Source organism: Pristiophorus japonicus, chromosome 2 (genome assembly GCF_044704955.1).
Source record: "Pristiophorus japonicus isolate sPriJap1 chromosome 2, sPriJap1.hap1, whole genome shotgun sequence".
Taxonomy (NCBI): domain Eukaryota; kingdom Metazoa; phylum Chordata; class Chondrichthyes; family Pristiophoridae; genus Pristiophorus; species Pristiophorus japonicus.
In genome coordinates this window covers 132990553-133015876 of record NC_091978.1, presented here as the reverse complement: position 1 = coordinate 133015876, position 25324 = coordinate 132990553, and the positions used below count along the sequence as shown (strand labels likewise).

At 45.1% G+C, this 25324-nt stretch overlaps 1 protein-coding gene across 3 annotated transcripts in view; it reads right to left on the bottom strand.

Moving 5' to 3' along the window:
• Positions 1-25324, bottom strand: part of LOC139240938 (cytochrome P450 4V2-like) — a 90569-nt gene that overhangs the window by 21316 nt on the left and 43929 nt on the right. For all 3 annotated transcript variants that reach the window (XM_070869494.1, XM_070869503.1, XM_070869511.1), the window contains one exon: positions 12877-13071. In XM_070869494.1, coding sequence (XP_070725595.1) covers positions 12877-13071 — 195 coding nt within the window. The remainder of the gene's footprint in view (positions 1-12876; positions 13072-25324) is intronic.

Genomic DNA, 25324 nt, shown 5'->3' with positions numbered 1-25324 from the left:
CTGAAAAACATAGGGTTATTTACGGTACAGTTCCATTTTACACCACAAGGCTAGGGTATTACTATGATTTAATAGTTTGACAGTAGATTGCTCTCATAGTTCTTTTTTTTTTCCAGTCTCCACTCAATAATAGATTTCATTTAGAACATTTTCTAAAATAGTGAGCTGTGCTTAAAAATACTGTAACCAGATTTTCTTTTTGACTGTCATAGAAAATAGTTGCCCGAGTAGGCCATTCGGCCCTTTGAGCCTGCACCACCATTCAATATGATCATGGCTGATCATTCACCTCAGTACCCCTTTGCTGCTTTCTCTCCATACCCCTTGATTCCTTTGGCCGTAGGGGCCATATCTAACTCCCTTTTGACTATATCTAACGAAGTGGCCTCAACAACTTTCTGTGGTAGAGAATTCCAGAGGTTCACAAATCTGAGTGAAGAAGTTTCCCCTCATCTTGGTCCAAAATGGCTTACCCCCTATCCTTAGACCGTGACCCCTGTTTCTGGACTTCCCCAACATCGGGAACATTCTTCCTGCATCTAACCTGTCCCGTCCCCGTCAGAATTTTATATGTTTCTATGAAATCCCCCCTCATTCTTCTAAATTCCAGTGAATATAAGCCTAGTCGATCCAGTCTTTCTTCATATGTCAGTCCTGTCATCCCGGGAATCAGTCTGGTGAACCTTCGCTGCACTCCCTCAATAGCAAGAAAGTCCTTCCTCAGATTAGGAGACCAAAACTGAACACAATATTCAAGGGGTGGCTTCACTAAGGCCCTGTACAACTACAGTAAGAACTCCCTGCTCCTGTACTCAAATCTTCTCTCTATGAAGGCCAACAAGCCATTTGCCTTCTTCACTGCCTGCTGTATCTGCATGCCAACTTTCAATGACTGATGCACCATGACACCCAGGTCTCGTTGCACCTCTCCTTTTCCTAATCTGTCACCATTCAGATAATATTCTGCCTTCCGGTTTTTGCCACCAAAGTGGATAACCTCACATTTATCCACATTAGACTGCATCTGCCATGCATTTGCCCACTCACCTAACCTGTCCAAGTCACCCTGCAGCCTCTTAACATCCTCCTCACAGCTCACACCGCCACCCAGCTTAGTGTCACCTGCAAACTTGGAGATATTACATTCAATTCCTTCGTCTAAATCATTAATGTATATTGTAAATAGCTGGGGTCCCAGCACTGAACCTTGCGGTACCCCACTAGTTACTGTCTGCCATTCTGAAAAGGACCTAATTATTCCTACTCTTTGCTTCCTGTCTGCCAACCAGTTCTCTATCCACATCAATACATTACCCCCAATACCATGTGCTTTAATTTTGCACACTAATCTCTTGTTTGGGACCTTGTCAAAAGCCTTTTGAAAATCCAAATACACCACATCCGCTGGTTCTCCCTTGTCCACTCTACTAGTTACATCCTCAAAAAATTCTAGAAGATTTGTCAAGCATGATTTCCCTTTCATAAATCCATGCTGACTTGGACCGGTCCTGTCACTGCTTTCCAAATACGCTGCTATTACATCTTTAATAATTGATTCCAACATTTTCCCCACTACCGATGTCAGGCTAACCGGTCTATAATTCCCTGTTTTCTCTCTCCCTGCTTTTTTAAAAAACGGGGTTACATTAGCTATCATCCAATCCATAGGAACTGATCCAGTCTATGGAATATTGGAAAATGACCACCAATGCATCCACTATTTCTAGGGCCACTTCCTTAAGTACTCTGGGATGCAGACTATCAGACCCTGGGGATTTATCAGCCTTCAATCCCATCAATTTCCCCAACACCATTTCCTGACTAATAAGGATTTCCTTCAGTTCCTCCTTCTCGCTGGACCATCAGTCCCCTAGCATTTCCAGAAGGTTATTTGTGTCTTCTTTAGTGAAGACAGAACAAAAGTATTTGTTCAATTGGTCTGCCATTTCTTTGTTCCCCATTATAAATTCATCTGATTCTGACTGCAAAGGACCTACGTTTGTCTTCACTAATCTTTTTCTCTTCACATATCTATAAGAAGCATTTGCAGTCAGTTTTTATGTTCCCTGCAAGCTTACTCTCATACTCTATTCCCACCCCCCCGAATTAAACCCTTTGCCCTCCTCTGCTGAATTCAAAATTTCTCCCAGTCCTCAGGTTTGTTGATTTTTCTGGCCAATTTATATGCCTCTTCCTTGGATTTAACACTATCCCTAATTAGCCATGGTTGAGCCACCTTTCTCATTTTATTTTTACGCCAGACAGTGATGTACAATTGTTGAAGTTCATCCGTGTGATCTGTAAATGTCTGCCATTGCCTATCCATCGTCAACCCTTTAAGTACCATTCGCCAGTCTATCCTAGCCAATTCACGCCTCATACCATCGAAGTTACCTTTCTTTAAGTTCAGGACCCTTGTCTCTGAATTAACTGTGTCACTCTCCATCTTAATGAAGAATTCTACCATATTATGGTCACTCTTCCCCAAGGGGCCTCGCACAACAAGATTGCTAATTAGTCCTCTCTCATTACACAACACCCAGTCTAGGATGGCCAGCTCTCGAGTTGGTTCCTTGACATATACACTCCAGGAAATCTTCCTCCACCGTATTGCTACCAGTTTGGTTAGCCCAATCTATATGTAGATTAAAGTCACCCATGATAACTGCTGTACCTTTATTGCACACATCCCTAATTTCCTGTTTGATGTCATCCCCAACCTCACTATTGCTGTTTGGTGGTCTGTACACTGTACACTAGTGTTTTCTGCACTTTGGTGTTCCGCAGCTCTACCCATACAGATTCCACATCATCCAAGCTAATGTCTTTCCTTATTATTGCGTTGATCTCCTCTTTAACCAGTAACGCTACCCCACCTCCTTTTCCTTTCTGTCTATCCTTCCTGAATATTGAATACCCCTGGATGTTGAGTTCCCAGCCTTGGTCACCCTGGAGCCATGTCTCCGTAATCCCAATTACATCATATCCATTAACAGCTATCTGCGCAGTTAATTCATCCACCTTATTACAAATGCTCCTCGCATTGAGACACAGAGCCTTCAGGCAATGTGATGAACTGTGCCATTGCTTTAAAGTGGAACTGAGGTCACATGAGTTGATCAGAATTGAAACTTAACAAAATGGTTATCCATGCTGGCCAGTAAATTAAAAATACTGTAAACGGATTTTCTTTTTGACCATCAATGTGATGAACAATGTCACTGTTGATTCTAAACCAATATTCAAATTTTCTCTACTGCTCATGATGTGACCAATTGATGGTGAAGTACTTTGGAAACAAAAATTGCGCAGAATGTAGAACGGGTGTCTGATGTGCTATTGACTAATCTACATTTGTAGAATAGAATCATAGAAATTTAACTGCACGGAAGGAGGCCATTTCAGCCCATTGTGTCCCTGTCGGCTGACAAAGAGCGATCCAGCCTAATCCCACTTTCCAGCTCTTGGTCCATAGTCCTGTGCACATCCAAGTACTTTTTAAATGTGGTGAGGTTTTCTGCCTCTACCACCCTTTCAGGCAGTGAGTTCCAGACCCCCACCTCCCTCTGGATGAAACATTTCCCCTTGCATCCCCTCTAAACCTCTCCCCAATTACTTTAAATCTGTGCCCCTGGTTGTTGACCCCTCTACTCAGGGAAATAAGTCCTTCCTATCTACTCTATCTAGGCTCCTCAAAATTTTATACACCTCAATAAGATCTCTCCCTCAGCTTCATCTGTTCCAAAGAAAACAACCCCAGCCTTTCCAAACTTTCCTCATAGCGAAAATTCTCCAGTCCAGGTAATAGCCTCGTAAATCTCCTCTGTACCTCCTCTAGTACAATTACATCTTACCTGCAATGTGGTGACCAGAGCTGCACGCAGCACTCTAGCTGTGGCCTAACTAGTGTTTTGTACAGTTCAAGCATAACCTCCCTGCTCTTATATTGTATGCCTCGACAAATAAAGACGAGTATTCCGTATGCCTTCTCAACCACCTAATCTACCTGGCCTGCTACCTTCAGGGATCTGTGGACATGCACTCCAAGGTCCCTTTGTTTCTCTACATTTCATAGTGTCCTACCATTTATTGTGTATTCCCTTGCCTGGTAAGCTCTCCCCAAATGCATTACCTCACACTTCTCTGGATTGAATTCCATTTGCCACTGTATTGTCCACCTGACCAGTTCATTAATATCTTCCTGCAGTCTACAGCTTTCTTTTTCATTATCAACCACAAGGTCAATTTTTGTATCATCTCCAAACTTTTCAATCATAACCCCTACATTCAAGTCCAACTCATTGATATATACCACGGATCCCATGGGCTTTTACTTTCGTGACCAGTCTGCCATGTGGGACCTTATCAAAAGCCTTGCTAAAATCCATATGGACTCTATCAAACATTCCTGCTGAAGTTGAATTTTACTCCAAAAATTTTGTTCTTCATCCTATGTTCTATAAAACTTTGAAAGTTTCTAATTATCAGTTGAGTTTTTTGGTCATTCAAATTGCAAACATTCTCATTATTGCCACCTAGGGGACACTAAGGAAATAAAGAGAGAGAGGCACAAGAGAGATAGAGGCAGAGATAAACAGAGACACAGACAACATGTCGGTTCTCATTCTAACTTGAATTCTTTTGAGAAAATAAATGTGTTGAATTCTGAAAGCAAACAAAAAGCCTCAAATTATCACCTGATTATCATCTGCATTTTATTAATAGAATATAATAGCATTCAAATCATGGCACCCGAGAGGCAGGGAGAGACGCACACAAATAAGAAAGAGGCAGACAAACAAAGAGACATACACAGAAATATACTTCTAAAAACAATCATAAAATACCAAATTTAATGATTTCAGAAACCTCTTAGAAAGTTACAAATCAGTGCTGCCAGACCAGATATGCCCCCCTAACCACCACCCCACCCCGATTTGATTCATGCCAACCACTTCCTCTCAAGAATCAACCAGCAATGTTTAATCGCACTAACACCATTTTCAAAATGAATGCAAAGTTTCAGATAAGGAAGTCTAACAACATCTTTTAAAGAAACAAAATAACAAAAAAACACAGGAGGCCATTTAGCCTTTTTTTAATTCATGTTATGTTCAGAATAACTCCACAAGACTGTATATTGTAAGCGCAAAGTGTTGTGACCGTAGTCTCTTTAATGTAACTCCAGAGTGAGGAAGCAGCATGGTAAACTGCCTTTTATATCTGCTTGCCCAGGGTGTGCAGGTGACCCTTGGTTCTCCCACAGTTGCATCCCTTGTTGGCAAGTCTTACACATTGGTAATTTTACATACATAAAATCACTTCCCCCCCCCCCACCCCACCCCTGCCAAAAGTCTTAGATACAAGTTATTTACAAGTTGAGGCGATCCGGGGCTCTGCGTTCCCAGATTGATCACCTGAGTTGAAGTCCTGGCATGGGTGAGTCGGTCGGATCACTGCCTCACTGTGGTGTGGCTGGTCTGATCGGACTGTTGGGTTCATCCTCGTGGTTGACCATGAGGTCGATTGCTGGTTGGGTGTGTGTGGGTGGATCACTGGTGGTAATGTCCTCTTCAAACTGTTCTTGGTTGTCAGTGAATCACAATTTGGTCTGATCCAAGTGCTTTCTGCACGTTTCTCCATTCAAAAGTTTGACAACAAACACTCTATTCCCCTCCTTGGCTAACACAATGCCAGCAATCCATGTGGGGCCATGACCGTAATTAAAAACAAACACAGGGTCATTAACCTCAATGTCACGCGATACAGCCGTGCAATCGTGGTACACATTATGACGATGACGTTGGATTTCTGCATGATCATTGAGATCCGGGTGGACTAAGGAGAGACTGGTTTTGAGTGCTCTCTTCATTAGCAATTCTGCAGGGGGAACCCTGGTAAGCGAGTGGAGTCGCGTGCAGTGGCTGAGCAGAATCCAAGGTAACCGGGTCTGCAGGGAACTGTCCATCACGCATTTCAAGCTCTGCTTGATGGTTTGGACTGCCCGTTCCACTTGACCATTGGATGCGGGCTTAAACGGCGCAGACCTGACATGCTTGATGCCATTGCGATTCATGAACTCGTTGAATTCCGAGCTGGTGAAACATTAACAAGGATGTCAGGCAAACCATTGGTGGCGAACATGGCCCGGAAGCTTTCAATGGTGGCAGTGGACGTACATTATTATACATTCAATCCATTTAGAGTAAGCGTCCGCTGCTTCTAGAAACATCTTTCCTAGAAAGGGGCCAGCAAAATCTATGTGGACCCTGGACCACGGTTTGGAGGACCATCACACAGACTCAGTGGGGCCTGCCTCCCTTGGTGCATTGCTCAACTGTGAGCAAGTGTTACATTGGTGTATGCATGACTCCAATTCCGAGTCAATGCTGGGTCACCAAACGTGCGACCTGGTGACAGCCTTCATCATGACTATGCCTGGGTGGGTACTGTGAAGGTCGCGTATAAATGTTTCGCTGCCTTTTTTTGGCAAAACTACACGATTCCCCCATAGGAGACAGTCCGAATGGATGGACATTTCATTCTTGCGTCTGTGGAACTGCTTAATTTCGACTTGCATTTCCCCAGGAACCACCGACCAGCTCCCATTGAGGATGCAACTTTTTACTAGTGATAGCACATGGTCCTGTCTAGTCCAGATCCTGATCTGGCGAGCCGTGACGGGTGACCCCTCGCTCTCAAAAACATCCATTACAAGAAGCAAGACTGCGGAATGCACCATTTCTACCCTGGTGGTGGGCAATGATAGCGGACTGAGGGCATCAGCACAGTTCTCAGTGCCTGGTCTGTGGTGGATTACATACACAGTTAACATCTTTGGATGTGGGACGAAGCATTGGTGTGAATACCTTTGCTTTCTGAGAACAGCGAAATCAGCGCTTGTGGTCGGCTTCGAGCTCGAACCGGAGTCCAAATAGGTATTGGTGCATTTTCTTAACCCCGTATACGCATGCTAATGCTTCTTTCTCAACCATACTGTCGGCTCTTTCAGCATTAGATAAGCTTCTGGATGCACATGCAACCGGTTGCAGTTTGCTTGACACATTGGCTTGCTGTAACACACAACCGATCCCGTACGAAGATGCATCACAAGCTAGTACTAAATGTTTACACGGGTCATACAATCATCATCATCAGTCCCTCGGAATCGAGGAAGACTTGCTGCTACTCTTAGCATGAGTTCTTAGGTGGCTATACAGTCCAATACGAGAACCACAGTCTCTCACAGGTGGGAGACAGTAGTTGAGGGGAAGGGTGGGCGGGGAGCCTGGTTTGCCGAACTCTCCTTCCGCTGCCTGCGCTTGATTTTTGCATGCTCTCGGCGACGATACTCGAGGAGCTCATCGCCCTCCCAGATGCACTTTCTCCACTTAGGGCAGTCTTTAGCCAGGGACTCCCAGGTGTCAGTGGGGATGTCGCACTTTATCAGAGAGGCTTTGAGAGTGTCCTTGTAACGTTTCCTCTGCCCACCTTTGGCTCGTATGCCGTGGGCGCGTTCAGAGTAGATCGCTTGCTTTGGGAATCCCGTGTCTGCCATGCGAACTATGTGGCTGCCCAGCGGAGCTGATCAAGTGTGGTCAGTGCTTCAATGCTGGGGATGTTGGCCTGGACGAGGACGTTAATGTTGGTGCATCTGTCCTCCCAGGGGATTTGTAGGATCTTGTGGAGACATCGCTGGTGGTATTTCTCCAGCGACTTGCAGTGTCTACTGTACATGGTCCACGTCTCAGATATACAGGAGAGCGAGTATTACTACGGCCCTGTAGATCATTAGCTTGGTGACAGTTTTGAGGGCCTGGTCTTCAAACACTCTTTTCCTCAGGCGGCCAAAGGCTGCACTGGCACATTGGAGGCGGTGTTGGATCTCGTCGTCAATGCCTGCTCTTGTTGATAGGAGGCGCCTGAGATAAGGGAAGTGGTCCACGTTGTCCAGGGCCATGCCGTGGATCTTGATGTCGGGGGGCGGGGATGCTGTGCGGCGAGGTCAGGCTGGTGGAGGACCTTTGTTTTACTGATGTTTAGTGTAAGGCCCATGCTTTCATACACCTCGGTAAGTACATCGACTATGTCCTGGAGTTCAGAATGTGTGTGTGCACAGACGCAGGCGTCGTCCGCGTACTGTAGCTCGACGACAGAGGTTGGAGTGGTCTTGAACCTGGCCTGGAGACGGCGAACTGGTTCTGTAGTTTAGTTCCACTCCAGCGGGGAGCTTGTCAACTGTGAGGTGGAGCATGTCAGCGAGGAAGATTGTACAAATAACTTATTAGAACATAACAGGTTTCTGGCCTTGTTAAAGGCTGTCTCTTGAGATTTACCCCAAACCTAGTCGTCATCCTTGCGTAGCAATAAATGCAATGGTTCCAGTAAAGTGCTCAATCCCGGTAGAAAGTCACCAAAATAGTTGAGGAGTCCCAGGTACAAACGCAGCTCTGTCACATTCTGTGGTCTGGGTGCATTCTTGATGCCTCCGTCCTTGGAGTTCGTGGGTCTGACGCCGTCCGCCGCAATCTTTCTCCCCAGAAATTCAACCTCTGGCGCCAGGAAAACATACTTGGAGCGTTTCAGCCTGAGTCCCACTCTGTCCAGTTGCTTGGGAACCTCTTCCAGGTTGTGCAAGTGTTCGGTGGTGTTGCGGCCAGTGATCAAAATGTCGTCTTGAAATACCACGGTGCGCGGAACCGATTTCAGCAGAATCTCCATGTTCCTCTGGAAGATGGCCGCAGCCAAGCGAGTCCCAAAAGGGGCATCTGTGGTATATAAACAGTCCTGTGCGTGTTGATGCACATCAATTTTTTCGTAGGTTCAGCCAGCTCCTGTGTCATGTAAGCAGAGATTAGATCCAGCTTGGTGAACGACTTCCCACCTGCTAGCGTTGCGAACAGGTCATCCGCTTTGGGTAGTGGGTACTGGTCCTAGAACGAGACTCAGTTGATTGTTTCCTTGTAGTCCCTGCAGATTCTGATCGTCCCATCGCTTTTCAACACTGGAACAATTGGACTGGCCCACTCGTTGAACTCGACTGGCTATACGATCCCCTCGTTGAAGTCTGTCTAGCTCGATCTCGACTTTCTCTCGCATCATGTATGGAACCGCTCGGGCCTTGTGATGAACGGGTCGAGCATCAGGGACTAGATAGATCTGCACTTTGGCGCATGTGAAGTTGCCAATGCCTGGCTCGAATAATGACGGGAATTTGTTTAGCACTTGGGCGCACGAGGTGTCATCCACCGAAGACAGTGCTTTGATGTCGTCCCAGTTCCATCGGATCTTTCCTAGCCAGCTTCTGCCGAACAGCGTTGGGCCATCACCTGGTACAATCCATAGTGGTAAATCATGCACAGCTCCATCGTACGATATCTTCACTGCCGCACTGCTAATGACTGGTATGAGCTCTTTGGTGTAAGTGCGCAGCTTTGTGTGGATCGGGCTTAGTTTTGGCCTTTGTGCCTTGTTGCCCCAGTTTCTCAAAAGCCTTCTGGCTAATAATTGACTGACTCGCCCCCGCATCCAATTCCATGGAAACTGGAATGCTGTTTAATTTGACTTTCAACATTATCGGAGGGCTTTTGGTGGTGAAGGTTTGTACCCCATACACTTCCTCTTCAGCCTCGGGTTGAGTTACCTCTCTTACTCGTTCAGCGTGATCTGCACCGGATCGGTCATCTTCTGCCGACTCTGCCACGTGGTGAGTTACAGCACGTCTGCACATTCGCTGGAGATGCCCCATTGTTCCACAGCCCTTGCACACATAGTACTTGAATCGACATTGATGGGCCCGACGATTACCCCCGCAGCGCCAAAATGGTGTTAATGGATTCGCATTCACGCCCCACGGCGGACTCTGAGTCATACTAGGTCTGGCCTCTGCAGGTGTGTCGGCCCTGCCATGTACAGTTCTGCCTGCTGAAGGCGTTATTTTATGCACAGTACTTGCCGGTAAGCTTCGATGCTGCAATGATATCTGTTTAGTGTTATCGTTTGTGGACATGAAAACTTGGGCTATCGTGATGGCCTTGCTCAGATCTAAGGATTCGGCAGACAGCAGTTTGCGAAGAATGACCTCGTGGTCGATTCAAAGAACGAAAAAGTCCCATAACACTTCCCCCAAAAATCCAGCAACTACACATGGTCCCGCAAGGCGTCTTAGGTTGGCGACATAACTCGCCATGTCCTGGCCCTCGGAGCAATGGTGCATATAAAAGTGATACCTGGCCATCAAGATGCTCTCCTTCGGCTTGAGGTGTTCCCGAACCAGCGTGCACAACTCTTCATATGTCTGCTCCGTTGGTTTCGTTGGTGCTAGTAGATTTTTGATGAGGCCATATATCGTGGACCCGCAAACGGTGAGGAGAATCGCCCTGTACTTGACCGCGGTTTCTTCCTTTTCCAGCTCGTTGGCCACGAAGTACTGGTCAAGACGCTCAACGAAGGCTTCCCAATCATCACCCTCAACAAATCGCTCAAGAATACCAACGGCAGCCATAACCGCGTGAATGTTCATGATCTGTTACTCGTCGCCAATTGTTATGTTCAGAATAACTCCACAAGACCGTATATTGTAAGCTCAAACTGTTGTGACCTTGGTCTCTTTAATGTAACTCCAGAGTGAGGATGCAGCGTGGTCGACTTCCTTTTCGACCTGCTTGCCCAGGGTGTGCAGGTGACCCTTGGGTCTCCCACAGGTGTGCCCCCTGGTGGCAAGTCTTACACAATGGTAATGTTTACATACATAACAATTCATTCATGGGATGTGGGCATCGTTGCCAAGGACTGCATTTATTGCTCACCCTATTGTGTCTGTGCCTAGCTCCTCCTATGGAGCTATCTATTCGAATTCCTCTTTCTCATACATAAGATTTTGACTGCAGGTATTTATCTAATGCCCTCTTAAATATCTTATTGCCGTTATTCCATAGCAATTTGAGGCAACACATTTCAATAACCCTTTGCTTGAAAATATTATGGGGCCGAAATTGCCCCTTTCTGTGAGGCCCATGGCCGTGCTTTCAGGCTGAAAGCAGCGGCCACGGGTCAGTGCGGATTGGCCACCGAGTCACCATGGAGGAGGCACCATTTTGATTACTGCCCTCCTTCAGTTTTGGAGCAGTTTAGGGGACCGCCCCGCTCAGTTTCCTGCCGCGTCGCGCACTCGCCGATCCCTTACCCATCGACGGCGACCCATTTTCTGAAATTGCCCTGCAGGAGTGGCACCGCTGCCGGTCAGTGCCATTGACAGCTTTTTCGGTTGGTATCCTTTCTGTGGCTGGGCAGCGTAGCCGTCCTTAAAGGGGATGTTGCGCTGCTGGAGACTCCATTTTATTTTTTATTGTCGGCTGGCTGCCAGGTCGGGCCAACAATTATGCCCGTGGGTTCGACCAGGCCGCCAACAGGCAGCCTGGCGCACCCTCTTGGCTGCCAGCCCGCTGGCCTGGCCGAAACCCTCCCTGGTGGCCCAGTGTTCACCACTAAAGTGGCTGCAGAGTTTGCAGTGGTCCTCCTCTTTAACTGAAGGGGCGGGACATTGTGACGCGCCAGCACGATGACATCATCAGCTCGGCACTGATGACTTCGATCGTCGACCACTCCAACCCGCCCCCGCTAGTGGAAGTTACTCCGACCCGACCACACTTCCGCCCCACACCAACACCGCTCCGGCTGGAAACATAAGCCAAAGAGCTGAAAATCGCCGGATTGTCCCCCGTGCTTTGAGGAGGACTTGAAAAGCAGTAGGTGTGACCCGTTTCGAGCAGATGGCAATTTTGCCGCTATAAATTTATGCACACTTGTTACTGATTCACTGAATAATAAGGATCATCTATCACAATTACCCTGTAAAACCATTACAAAACTTCGAACACTTCCCCTTAACATTCTCTGCTCTAGTGAATACAGTCTGATTTTTTTCAGGTCTCTCGGAAGAGAAAATAGTTGTGATGAGATTTGAAAAATTAGAAGTGCATTCACTAGAACAAAGCTTTTCTCGTAAATCTACACAATCTTTTCTGATTCTCCAATATTCTTTTATGACCTGCACACACTACTCTAGCTGTGGCCGAACCAATAACCTGTACAGGTTCATCATCACCTCCTTATGTTGGCACTCAGTGACGTGACCTCCTCCCCCACCCGCCACAGATAACACCCTGAATCAAATTGGCACTTTTTATGGCTTTTTCCACCCGCAATCCTGCTTCTAAAATTCCAAACTCCAGCTATCTGTTTCTCTACCCCATTAAGAATGTTACTGTTTGGATTGCCTTTCCATTCTCGTCACCCACCACCCTCCAAAAAGTTAACATTTATCTGTATTCAACTTCAATTGCCACTTATCTGGCCACTTCCGTAACAAGCATTTATTTTCCTGCAGTCTTGCTCATTCTTCCGCATATTCTTTAAGATATTCTTTTTATTTAAAATTATGTCAGTACAATCAGGCACCGTGGACATCAGTTCCACACCAACAGACTAAATTTGTGTCTAATGACTGAGTTCTGTGATTTAACTTCTCTTTCTGTCTCTCTACAATGAATCCATTTAAGCAGCTTACAAATAAAAACTGATATAATTGGCCTTTCACTGTGTTTTAAAACAAAATTAATGTTATCTTATAGCCTGGAAATGGCAGTGACCAATATTAGCAGATAACGACTCAACGGGTTCATATGACTTTAACGGAGGCATTAACCAACTTATATTAAATGGGTTAACACCTCCATTAAGAATGGACAGAAGATCACCCAAATATGTTAATAGTCCATCCACTAACTGTGATTTCAACCCTTATATTACCATTTGATCCTATACATCAATCGAAGTAGAAAACTGCTTGCCGCTTCTCTGCATTTTACATCTTACCTCAAACATGAATGTGTTCACTTCTTCTCTTATGTCCTGCTGACTCAGCTTCTTTCCATCTTCATCAGTTGCACTGAGAATCAGGTCAAGAAAGGCCTTGCGCTTCATTTTTCTCCGTGAATTAGTGTCTGAATCAGAACCGGAATGGTCAAATTCTTCAGAATTCTCAGTTTTACGAAACCTCTCAGCAACCACCTAATAAGAAGCAACAAGTGAATTCTCTTAGAAGTGGCCTTACCAAGTGATTAGAATGGATTATAACTGCTGCCATTCTCACAAACTCCTAGAATGCCTTTCTATTGCTTCCAGCTATCAGACCACAAGATATCCTTGCCTCAGGTCTCAGGACCTCTCATCCAGCAATCTCAGATTCCACGACCTGCCACAATGCTCCCAGACCTCCTCTCTGGTGTGTTCATGGACCTCAGTATATCTCCCTGTGCTACTAGACCCCATGGTCCGACTTAGAGTAGTGCTAGACTAGACATCCCACACTCAGTACTGCATGACCCTGGGTCCATATGCAGTGCTCTCAGGGCCACCCCCAATGTTGAAAAATCAATGTCCCTGATAATACTTGGCATAACACTCCATTCTTATCAAACCTGAGTTACTGTTAGTAACACCATGGAATCAGTTTGAATAATATAGTAAAGTCTTGTTATATTGTACACTTCTTACACACTAATTTCCTGTGACATCTACCTCAACACACTTCCAACTCACCATAGAATCTTACAGCACAGAGGGGTGCCATTCGATCCATTGTGCCAGTGATCCAATTCGTTCCATACCTCCACTCTTTCCCAATAGACCTGCAGATTTTTCAGCTCAATTCCCTTTTGAGAGTTGCTATTGAATCTGCTTCCACCACCCTTCCACGCAGTACATTCCACATAACAACTAAAGTTGGATCATCATGTACAATGCTCAACTGAATTTCTGATATGCAAGACCAAGGATCCTTGCTGGGAATCAGAGTTCATAGAATCATAGAATGGTTACAGCACAGAAGAGGGCCATTCAGCCCATCGAGCCCATGTTGGCTTCAGCTAGCCCTACTCCCTCACCCTTTCCCCGTAGCCCTGCAAATATTTAGCCTTCAGGTACTTATCCAATTCCCTTTTGAAAGCCATGATTGAATCTGCCTCCACCACCCTTTCAGGCAGTGCATTCCAGATCCTAACCACTTGTAGCGTAAAAAAGGTTTTTCCTCATGTCACCTTTGGTTCTTCTGCCAATTACCAATGTGGATATGTGAACGGGATATATGGAATTAAAGACAGTAAAATGAACTAGATATATGCAAATGTATAAGCCATGGAAAAATAACTAAAAGAATGTCAGATTGCAAATAATACAACATCAGCACAATTAACAGGCTTTCTCAAGGTTTTAAGCTACTAATCCTGCCAATATAAATTGTAACATGAAATGGATATATGGAAATACAACATCAGCACAATTAGCAGAATTGCAAGGTTTCAGTTAGTAAGTCACGCCAGTAAAGTTGTAACATTTAGAGGCAATGCCTGAGCTTTCGTAGAAACAGCCCATATAGATATTGACTAATGAGTGGACAAAGAAAAGGAAGAATCAGAAGGGATAGCTGAATTAGAATGTCAATCTAATTGTATCTCGTTATCTATTTTCAAAAAAGTATAACTGTTGTCGCTTTACGATGTAACTTCGCTTATCCGTTGGAAGTGTGTACGCTCTATCGAGAGAGTATACCTTCTGTCTGATAAGTCTCGCTGGCCGGTGAATAAAGACTGCTTTGTTGAAAGCACAATCGGTATTCGACTCAGTAATTTCACTGAACCAGATTGAGAGAAAAGAATCTACATTTACATTTGGTGTCAGAAGTGGGATCTCAACGGACGACTGCCGAAAACTTGCGAATTAAGAGCCAGACTTGCCTTGGACGAGATGAGGGGAAAGTGGCCACTGGAGTGAGTATGATTTCAATACTGTTCCAGTTTCCCCCGGTTTCAAAAGTCTGAGAAAAGTTTAGCCACTCGCTGGTTCTCGGGTAGTGTCTGAACGAGATCCATAATAATCTGGCGAATACCTTCTAAATTTAGGAAATAAGTGTCCAAGTCAGGTGTGATGTCGACCTTGTATATCACTTGGCCCGTCTAGGCACTGATTGGATTTAAACTTTAGGGGGTAGGTGTCCAAGTCAGGTGTGACGTCGACCTTGTATATCACTTGGCCCATCTAGGCACTGATTGGATTTAAACTGCGCAGTGACACGAAAGGATAGGGAAATCTGGAGACTAAAAAAAAAATTAAATTAGGCTCACAGGGAATTAAGTAAAGTTTATGGGGAATTAAATAGAGGATAGGTGTCCAAATCAGGTGTGACGTCGACCTTGTATATCACTTGGCCCGTTTAGGCACTGATTGGATTTAAATCACGCAGCAACTCGAAAGGTAGGGCTAGATAAACGCGCGGCGGCGCGGACGCGCAGCAGCGTGGGGCGCGCGGCGGTGCAAACGCGCAGCAGCGTGAAACGCGCGGCGGCGTGGGACGTGCGGCGGCGCGAGCGCGCGGCAGAGTAAACGTGGGCCGACGCGAACGCGCAGCAAAGCGAACCGCGGGGCGACGCCGAAGTCAGTGCTGGTTTTAGTAAAGTCTGTGTTTATTTTAAGTGTTTCAAATCGCGCGGCGACGCGAAAGTCAGTGTTAGTTTTAGTAAAGTCTGTGTTTATTTTAAGTTTGTTCAAATCGCGCGGCGACGCGAACCGCGGGGCGACGCGGAAGTCAGTGTTAGTTTCAGTAAAGTCTGTGTTTATTTTAAGTTTGTTCAAATCGCACGACGACGTGAACGCGTAACGACACGGCAATTAGAGTCAGTTTAAACACGAGGGGCAGCGTGAAAATGGGTAATCAATTGGATAAAACAACGAATGTGGATAGTCCGCTACAAAAGTTATGTGAGGAATTCCCTGAAAGAGCTGAAGAATTCAGAAAATTATCAGGAGCCCTGAACAAATTATTAGGAGATGACCAGTGGCCTCTAGGTGGCACTAGAAGCGTAGAGGTAGCAAAAAAAAGCACAGGGATTAATTTGGAGAAGGGGACGAGGAAAAGGGGACAAAAACTTAATTGCAACATGGCGACACTATTGTCAAAAATTAAAAGATGCATCACTTCTGTCAAGTTGGCAAATAAATGCTATTAAATTAGGACTCTCATTGACAGAGGAAACACATGTTAAAACTGTAGACGTCTTAAAAAAAGAATGCGCGCACAAGAAACTTACTAAGAGATCCTCTGGGACCTCTGAGAAAGGTATTGACCGACTACGTAGTCAAATGGCTGGCTTTGTGTTGACAGAGGCTGATGATGAAATTGATGAGTGGTCACTGACTCAGCGCCCAACGGCGCCTCCCGCACCCCCTGGCCCCTTGCTCCAGTCCTCTTCCCATCACCCTCCACCTTACACTCCGGCGAGAGGAGTTAAAAATAACCCCATACCAACAAAGCAACAAACCCAAGCTGACTCCTCATCCTCTGATAGTGATTCGGATCCCCAGTTCACAAGCAATATAGCCGAAAGGACCAGATCTCACACTCGAAAGGGCAGAACTATATCTCGATATCACAGACAGTCCCGTAAATCTTCTAGTCAATCTACCAGTCCAAGTTGTGAAAGACATAGCAAACACCCCCGCCGATCGAGACGCAGAACTGTCAAGCAGTCAGACAGCTCCGAAACATCCTCCGACCTAGAAATGATTTCCAAGATCCCAAAGTCCTGACACCAATTCCCTGTCAGACCAATGCCAAATCCTGATGCACAACAAGCTGCAGACCACCCCATTATAGATGTCTATGTGCCCTGGAAACCGAACAAAATTATGGCCCTTATGGCCAGCATACCAGATCGAAAAAAAGAACCTATCAAATTTATAGATCATCTTCGAACAACTATTTCAGTTTATAATGCAGAATCAAGGGACCTGTGGGCCTTGGTAAAGCAAACCTTGAGCCCAACTGAACACACCCGATTTCTAACTCACCTAGGACGTGCTACTCATGATGCATTGGTGGTTGCTCACCCTAATGATGTCCAGGATCGCCTAAACGCTATTTTCAATGCTCTCACCACGACCCTTCAGAAGCCCATCAGTATGGCCACAGTATTAGAAACTAAACCCAAGCGTGAAGAAACTGCCGATGAATTTATGGAAAGATTTATTGAAGTATACGGGAGTCAATCAGGAGATAATGCCTTCAGGGAGGGAGAGGATTCTCCTCAATTCTGCGCTATTCTACTTCAGTGTCTGCCCTATTCGATTGCTCACGCTATCCGGACAAATAATATGAATTGGGCAGATAACAGTAAAGCCCAGATGGAAAGAGCGGTTAGATATTATTGGCAGGAAAAGAAAGGAGAGGGAGGAGGTGCGCCCCAACTCGGGTCAAGTCTGAATACGTGACTAGAAAGGAAGAGCCATCTTGGGTGGAAGGACCAATGGAACCGCAGTGTTGCATACAGGATTGGATGGATAAGCAAGGATACGGTTATACTAAACACCCAAACAGCCCGAGCCCTGCTAATTACAAACCTCCCTATTGTCCCCGGCATGGTATGGGAAGAGGTCGGGACTGGGTAAGAGGAAAGGACTGCTTTATTTGTGGGCAGGAAGGACATTGGAATAAAAATTGCCCCTACCGTCAGCATGAAAAAGAAAGAGGAAGAGGAGGGGGGCAAGGGGGAAGAGGACAAGGATCTTACACTAACTTCTCCCAGAATAACCCCTTTGGTCAATTGTCCCCCGATTCGTATTGACTACGCAGCTTGATTGTGCAGGGATCCTCCCCGGACGACGAACCAATGATATTGTTAAAAATTCTGAATGAGTGGCGACCCTTTTTGATATATACGGGAGCCTTCATGTCTTCTGTACAATCAAAGCTTAAACTCCCTGCCTCTACTGAAACACAGGAACTTTCAGGATTCCTGGGACAAATCTCGACATCCCCGGTGTCAGAACCGGTTAAAGTGGGTTACCAACATTACCCACTGAAATCACAGGCAATACCGAGTATCCACCGACTGATTAAGGGGCTAATGGAACAGGGGATTTTGGTCCGATGCCAGTCCCCATGTAATACTCCTATACTGGCAGAGCCTAAGCCAGGCAGACCAAACGAATACCGTTTAGTCCATGACCTTCGAGCTATCAATGCTATCGTCCAGCCCCTGCACGCTCTGGTTCCCAACCCAGCACAGATACTGTCTTTAATCCCAGCAGACGCCAAGATCTTCACAATAATAGACCTCCAACACGCCTTCTTCGCTTTACCGCTAGCCCAGGCAAGTCAGTACCTATTTGCCTTCACTTACCAGGGACAGCAATATACCTGGACTAGACTTCCCCAAGGGTTCATCCACTCCCCAACCTTATTCTCAAGGTGCCTGCAGAAACAGTTACAATCCCTCACGCTGACTAAAGGATCTACTTTAATTCAGTATGTGGACGATTTAATGGTATCCAGCACAGATGAACCAAGTAATAGAGAGGATGTTAATCAGTTATTGAATTACTTGTCCTCCCTGGGATACATAGTATCCCCGTCAAAGGTCAAAATTGGCCAGTCTCAAGTCAAATTTCTTGGGATCATTTTATCAGGCACCCACCGAGTCTTGGAGGCATGTCGAATCAAACCCATCTGCCAGTTTTCAGTCCCTAGCACGGCTAGACAAATGCGGCAGTGGTTGGGGATGATAAATTACTGTAGATCCTGGATTCCTAATGCTGCCCTGATGACCAAGCAACTCACACCGTACACTACCAAGGAAGGCAGCTTTAAAATAGAAACCACAGACATCCAAGCCTTTAAGGAACTAAAAACAGCCCTGCTGGAAGCTCCGGCTTTGGGACGGCCCCTCTACGACTGTCCCTTTCAACTGTATTGTACGATCATGAAAGATTGTGCTACCGCTGTCTTAACTCAGAAACACGGAGATAAACATAGGCCTGTTGCTTACTACTCTTCTAAAATAGACCCCGTTGCCTTGGGACACCCCGTATGTACTCAAATATTAACTGCTATCTACAATAGCCTTCAATCTGCCGCCAACCTTACCCTTCAGCAGGATATTGTTGTATATACCTCTCACTCCGTAGCTGCCCTCTTGGGTCAACTGCAGACTCAACATCTTACCATGGCTAGGCAAAGTAGATATGAGATCTACCTACTAAATAATCCAAGGCTGACCTTTCGGCACTGTACTGCCATCAATCTGGCCTGTTTTCTAACCGAGCCACCCCAAGATGAGGAAGAACCCAGTCATGATTGTTTATCTTTAATTCAGGAGGCCACATCAGTCAGGGAGGATTTAGTTGATGTACCAATGGAAGATCCAGACTGTATTATGTATGTAGACGGAAGTTCTTCCATTGACCCAGAAGGCAGACGAAATTCTGGATACGCCATAGTAAACCAGGAGAATCAGATCGTGGAATCTGCCGCCTTTGAGACCACCTATTCCGCCCAACAAGCTGAACTATTTGCCCTTACCCGAGCCTGCATCTTGGCTAAAGACCTCAAGGTTAATATCTATACCGACTCTGGGTATGCCTTTGGAGTAGCCCATGATTTCGGACAATTATGGAAGAATAGGGGATTCCTAACTTCAAATGGGAATGAGATATCTCATAAACAGCTAGTATCTGATTTGTTGCAAGCCCTCATGTTCCCCAAGCGCATTGCCATTGTCAAATGTACCGCCCACACTACCGGAAATTCTCTGGTTGATATAGGGAATCGTTGTGCTGACCGAGAGGCTAAACAGGCCTCTCGTGGACAACGAATGGTAGCGCCTAGAATGATGAGTCAAACTAAAAACCCTATGAAGGATAAGTTAGCCTCGGAAAAACCAATGCCAACCATCCAAGATGTTATTAAAGCACAGGAGGACGCTCCTGAAAAAGATAAACTGTTGTGGAAAGATTATGGATGTACCTATGACAACGTCTCTAAACTCTGGACCACTCCCGCGGAACAGACTTGCATGTCTGACGAGTTGGCCTCGTGGGTTATAGAATGTATGCATTTTGCTACTCATTGTGGAGCAAGGGCGACAAGTGATACGCTTTTGGCTACTTGGTGGCACCCAAGACTTCAGGCGTTGGCCCAGAACACTAGTAGTCGTTGCCTTGTTTGCCAACAGAATAATCCAGGGAAGGGAGTTCCCTGTGATTGGGGTAAGACGCCCCTACCAGAAGGTCCCTTTGAGACCTTGCAGTTGGACTACATTGAGTTGCAAAAGGTTCAGTGTTACAAATATGTGCTAGTAATAGTGGATGTATTCAGCAAATGGATCGAAGCTTATCCTACCCGGGACAATAAAGCTCAAACTGTTGTTAAAGTGTTAATGAGGGAAATTGTTCCTAGATATGGTATGCCTGCTCGACTGAGTTCTGATAATGGCCCTCACTTTATTGGCCAAGTTAACAAAGAATTCTGCTCCCAGATGCACATTAACCAGCAGTTACATTGCGCCTACCGACCCCAAGCTGCGGGATTAGTTGAACGTGCTAATCAAACTCTTAAAACCAAGCTTGCAAAACTGGTAGCATCAACTGGACTCAATTGGCTTAAACTCCTTCCCATAGCCCTATTCCAGATACGCACTACTCCAACTGGTAAGACTAGGCTAACCCCCGCTGAAGTCATTTATGGTAAACCCCTAAGAACCCCCTGGAATCAGAATGTCCCCTCCACTGTCCAGTTCCACCACATGATTGAGGAGATGACCACATGCATTCTTTCCTTAACTCAGGCTCTGCGAGTAGCCCACAACCAGGTTCGAGGGGCTCACCTTGACCTCCCAGTCTTATCCGAATCATCCCTCGTGGTCCCAGGGAAGTATGTCTTGATTAAGAAATGGATTCGAAAGGGATTGGAGCCGCGATGGGAGGGGCCTTTTCAGGTGTTACTCACTACTCCTACTGCAGCTAAGGTTGAGGGGGAAAATGCCTGGGTTCACCTGCACCACTGCAAGCTCACCACCCTTTAACAAACCTATTTTACTGGTTATTCTAATTCCTGTTTCTATTCCAGATTTCCTCTTCTCCATAGTGCGGTGCCCAGAGTCAGACACACCACTCCAGTTGTGGCCGATACAGTGTTTTATAAAGGTTTATCATAAGTTCCTTGCTTTTGTACTCTATGCCTCTATTTGTAAAGCCCAGGATTCAGTTTGGTTTTTTAATCACTTTCTCATCCTACCCTACCATCTTCAACGATTTGTACACATATACCCCCAGATCTCTCTGTTCCTGCACCCCCTTTAGAATTGTATTCTTTAGCTTATATTGCCTTTCCTCGTTCTTTTCATCAAAATGTATCACTTTGCACTTTCCTGCGTTAATTTACATCTGCCATGTGTTTGCCCATTGCACCAGCCTGTCTATATCCTCTTGAAGTCCATCTCTATCCTCCTCACTGTTCACTCTACTTCCAAGTTTTGTGTCATCTGCAAATTTTGAAATAATGGCCTGTACACCCAAGTGCAAGTCATTTATATCAAGAATAGTAATGCCCCAAGTACCAACCCATGGGGAACACCACTGTATACCTTTCCCCAGTCTGAAAAACAATCGTTCACCACTACTCTCTGTTTCCTGTTACTTAGCCAGAGTTTGATAATTACCCCTTTTATCTGCATAACCCAAGCTGCAACTTTCCCTTTTCATATTCTCTGTATTTCTATTTGAACTTTACTTTCTATTTCAATCTTATTTATTTTACGTACAAGATCTTTTATTTATCTTTCATTTTTCCCACCCTGCTCCTACTATTGATTTGGGAGATAAAAACACGTTTTTGTCCCCCTATTGTTGACACAGAGCTTCCAAAGTTAGTTTCTGCCCAATGAAAAGCTTAGTATGCACAGACTGACCTAATATACACATGGAAAGAACTCTGGCTTTAAAATTCCAGCCCCACTGGGACAAAGAACAAGTGGCCGAAATTGCCCCTTTTTTAAGGCGCGTTACCGCCTCTAAGAGATGGTAATGGGGTAGGAAGCCTGTTCAGATCGGGGGCAGGTGGATAGTGTGGCCCATCCGGAATTGCTCCCGGGCCAGGGCTGCGGCCCGCGTTTCCTCCCGGCGGCGACCCTTTTTCCACTCCACAGGTGAAATTGCCCCGTGGGAGCGCAGCCACCACCGGTCGGTGCCCCAAACAGCTTCGCGCGGCGGGAAGCTGCCAGTGGCCGGGCGGTGCTTCCACCCTTAAAGGAGAGGATGCACCACCGTGGCCGCCATTTTGTTTTATCTGACAGCCAACTCTGCAGTCGACAATGGCCTCCACAGCAGGCAGCCCGGCACTCCCACTTGAGTGTTGGGCTGCTGGCCCAGCCGAAGTCCTCCCTGGTGGACTAGTGAGCACCAAGGAGGCCTCGCAGCGTCCCTCCCCTTTAAGTAAAGGTACTCCCCTCTGCCACCCTCAACACCACCCCGTTCATTTTTGCAGTCAAAAGTGCCCAATTTTCCTCTATTCCCCGCCCCATTTGTACTGACAATAATTTACCATTTAACACGAATTATCCGCCCCAAATGGAGGGCAATTTCAGCCCCCAAGTATTTCTTGTTTGGTTGTCCCTACCACTATTCAAAGAAACACAGAAATTAGGTGCAGGAACAGGCCATTCAGCCCTTCGAGCTTGCATTGCCATTTAATAGATTATGGTTGATCATTCAACCTCAGAAAGGAGGATTGACATAGAGCTTTATAAAAGCTTTATAAAACCAAATTACCAATGAGATTAAGTGCAACAACTCAGTCTACATTATCTAGCGTCTAACGATCACCAAATGTTTCCAACAAATCAGTATATACCACCGCCTAGAATTTCCATGGGATTTCCCCGATCTCCCAAGTAATTTTAGCAGAAGATCAGTGGAAACCCTGGAGAAAAGGCAGAAACATCCAGTTACACCGGGTGATTGGAAGAACCACCACGAATATTATATCCCCAAGTATCTGTTTTCCAAGGTCTCCATGGTAAAAGTAGTTCACGAAAATCTACGTGCTCTATAACCAACAGTAAAACTGTGCCACCAGACAAGAAGACAAATCAGTGCAAACCACACCACCATTTTTGGAAGAAGAAACCAATTTTGTACCAATAAAGGAGAACACCACACTGTGTTTTCCATATGGAATCAATGAGCAGTGCTATCAGAGAATTCATTTACTGCAGTGTCCTATTGAGCAAGCAGTTTAAGTGGTCAATACATTATATTTTTGATTTGGATTAGAATCTTCGCTTATGTGACATATCTAGATCTCTTGCATCAATCTTCAAAATAAAACCTCATGAACTGCCATAAACTTCAGTGCCTCATAAGCGGTCAAGGCAGGTACAATCATCTTGCACTGAAAAATAATAGATTTGTTCAAAATTATACTTCTCGGATAGTTCAATTAATAAGAACATAAGAATTAGGAACAGGAGTAGGCCATACGGCCCTTCAAGCCTGCTCTGCCATTCAATAAGATCATGGCTGATCTTCAACCTCAACTCTAGTTTCCTGCCCGATCCCCATCTCCCTTGATTTCCCTCGAGTCCAAAAATCTATCTCAGCCTTGAATACAAGAAGAAAATAATAAAAGATACAACACAGTGTGACATAGACTCCCAGGACCAGTTCCTATTCTGTACTAAATTACCTGGTCTCAGCTGGTGCTACAATCAGATTAAGCACCATGCTAGGGAACAAAGAGAAACAAATCAAATAGTTCCTGGGCCCAATTGCTATCCAAAGAATCCTGCAAAGTGTGGATGTGTGTGTGTGCATGGGCATGATCTCAGGTGAAGACAATATTGGTCTCAGTTGCATATCCTGCTGATTAAGTCCCCATTCCTTATGTTTTGGCTCAAGAACCCGAATACGGCTGGTAGCCTTAGCACCAGCAGTCAGTACCTCCAGAAAAAAGAGAGAAAATGGGGGGAAAATGGGTGTCTTATAAAGAGGCATTTTATGTGGCATCTCAAGAAGGGAAAAATCCAGAAATACACATTAATTAATTGAGAACCTAAAAGCAAAGTATAAAGACTGAGAATTTAAAAATTATATATATCATAAAATGACAAGGCGGCCCACAAGCATCACATTCCCTACTGTTTCAAAAAAATCTTCATTCTTTAAAGATTGGATGTTTAATGCCCAGGTGCCAATAAATGGTTTTCAGCACATCTACAGTCTGCCTCACTCTTTCTACTATTGTGAAATGTTTCATTTAGAGCCTTGTTTTCTTCAATTTGGTCATTTAACAAAAACAAGAAAGCAATAACAAAAAACATAAAACTAAAACTGCAGTTGCTGGAAATGTTGGAAACCCTCAGCAAGGGAGGCAGAATTTGTGGAGGAGGAAGAATTAACATTAAGTTATCAAAACTGGAATATATTACAGATCAACAGTAATTAAATGTTGTTCCTCTGGAATATAATCCAGTCTTGACAATGGGTTTGCACTTGAAACATTGATTCCTCTGTTCTCTTCACAGATGCTGCCTCACCTGCTGAGGCTTCCAATATATTGGCCCGGAATTTGCAACCAGCACTGAAGCCGTTCATTGTTGGCCCCGCAGTACGCTTCGCAGAGAAATCTCGCAAGCGCTGTGTTGAGAACTTAGGATTTTAAGACCTTGAATTCAATTCAACAGAATTTAATGGGGAATGGGGTACTGAAGTTGCATGTTCAGCCATGAACTCATTGAATGGCGGTGGAGGCTAGAAGGGCCGAATGGCCTACTCCTGCACCTATTTTCTATGTTTCTATGTTAATGGGGATTTCCTTGTGCAAATTGCTGTGATGTCAACAGGCTGTCTAAGCAGCCAATCAACTGGCAGAATTCTCACAGACAGCGAACAAGGAAGTGGGTAAGCCCTTAAAATTATAACTTTTTGAAATAGTTAGAGAGCAAAAGAAAGATTGGTGCTCTCACGGGGAAATGGCAAATCTGAAATAAAATAAACAAACTTAAAATAAAAATGTACATTTTTTTTGAAAAGTTTATTAAAAAAATGTATTTTTATTAAAATGGACAAATTTCACACTGCACAAAATTAAAGTTTGTTTCCAGGCCCAAACATTTCTTTAGCAGTCAATGCGCTGTTAAAACCCCAGTTACACCTAATCCCTTTGAGTCTAACTTTTAGTGAGGAACTTAACACCCAAAGTTATCGTCAGTTTCAATAATTTACAATATTTCACTGCTCTGCGGGGGAAGTTAGTCAGTTTCAAAGGCGAAATGATGGCATATTGAGTTCACGCCGTCATACCGACCACAAATGCAGGGCCTTTGTGATTTTGTATAAAATATATAAATAATATAGTTTGACTATAGAATCATAGAAATTTACAACATGGAAGGAGGCCATTTTGGCCCATCATGTCCGTACCGGCCGACCAAGA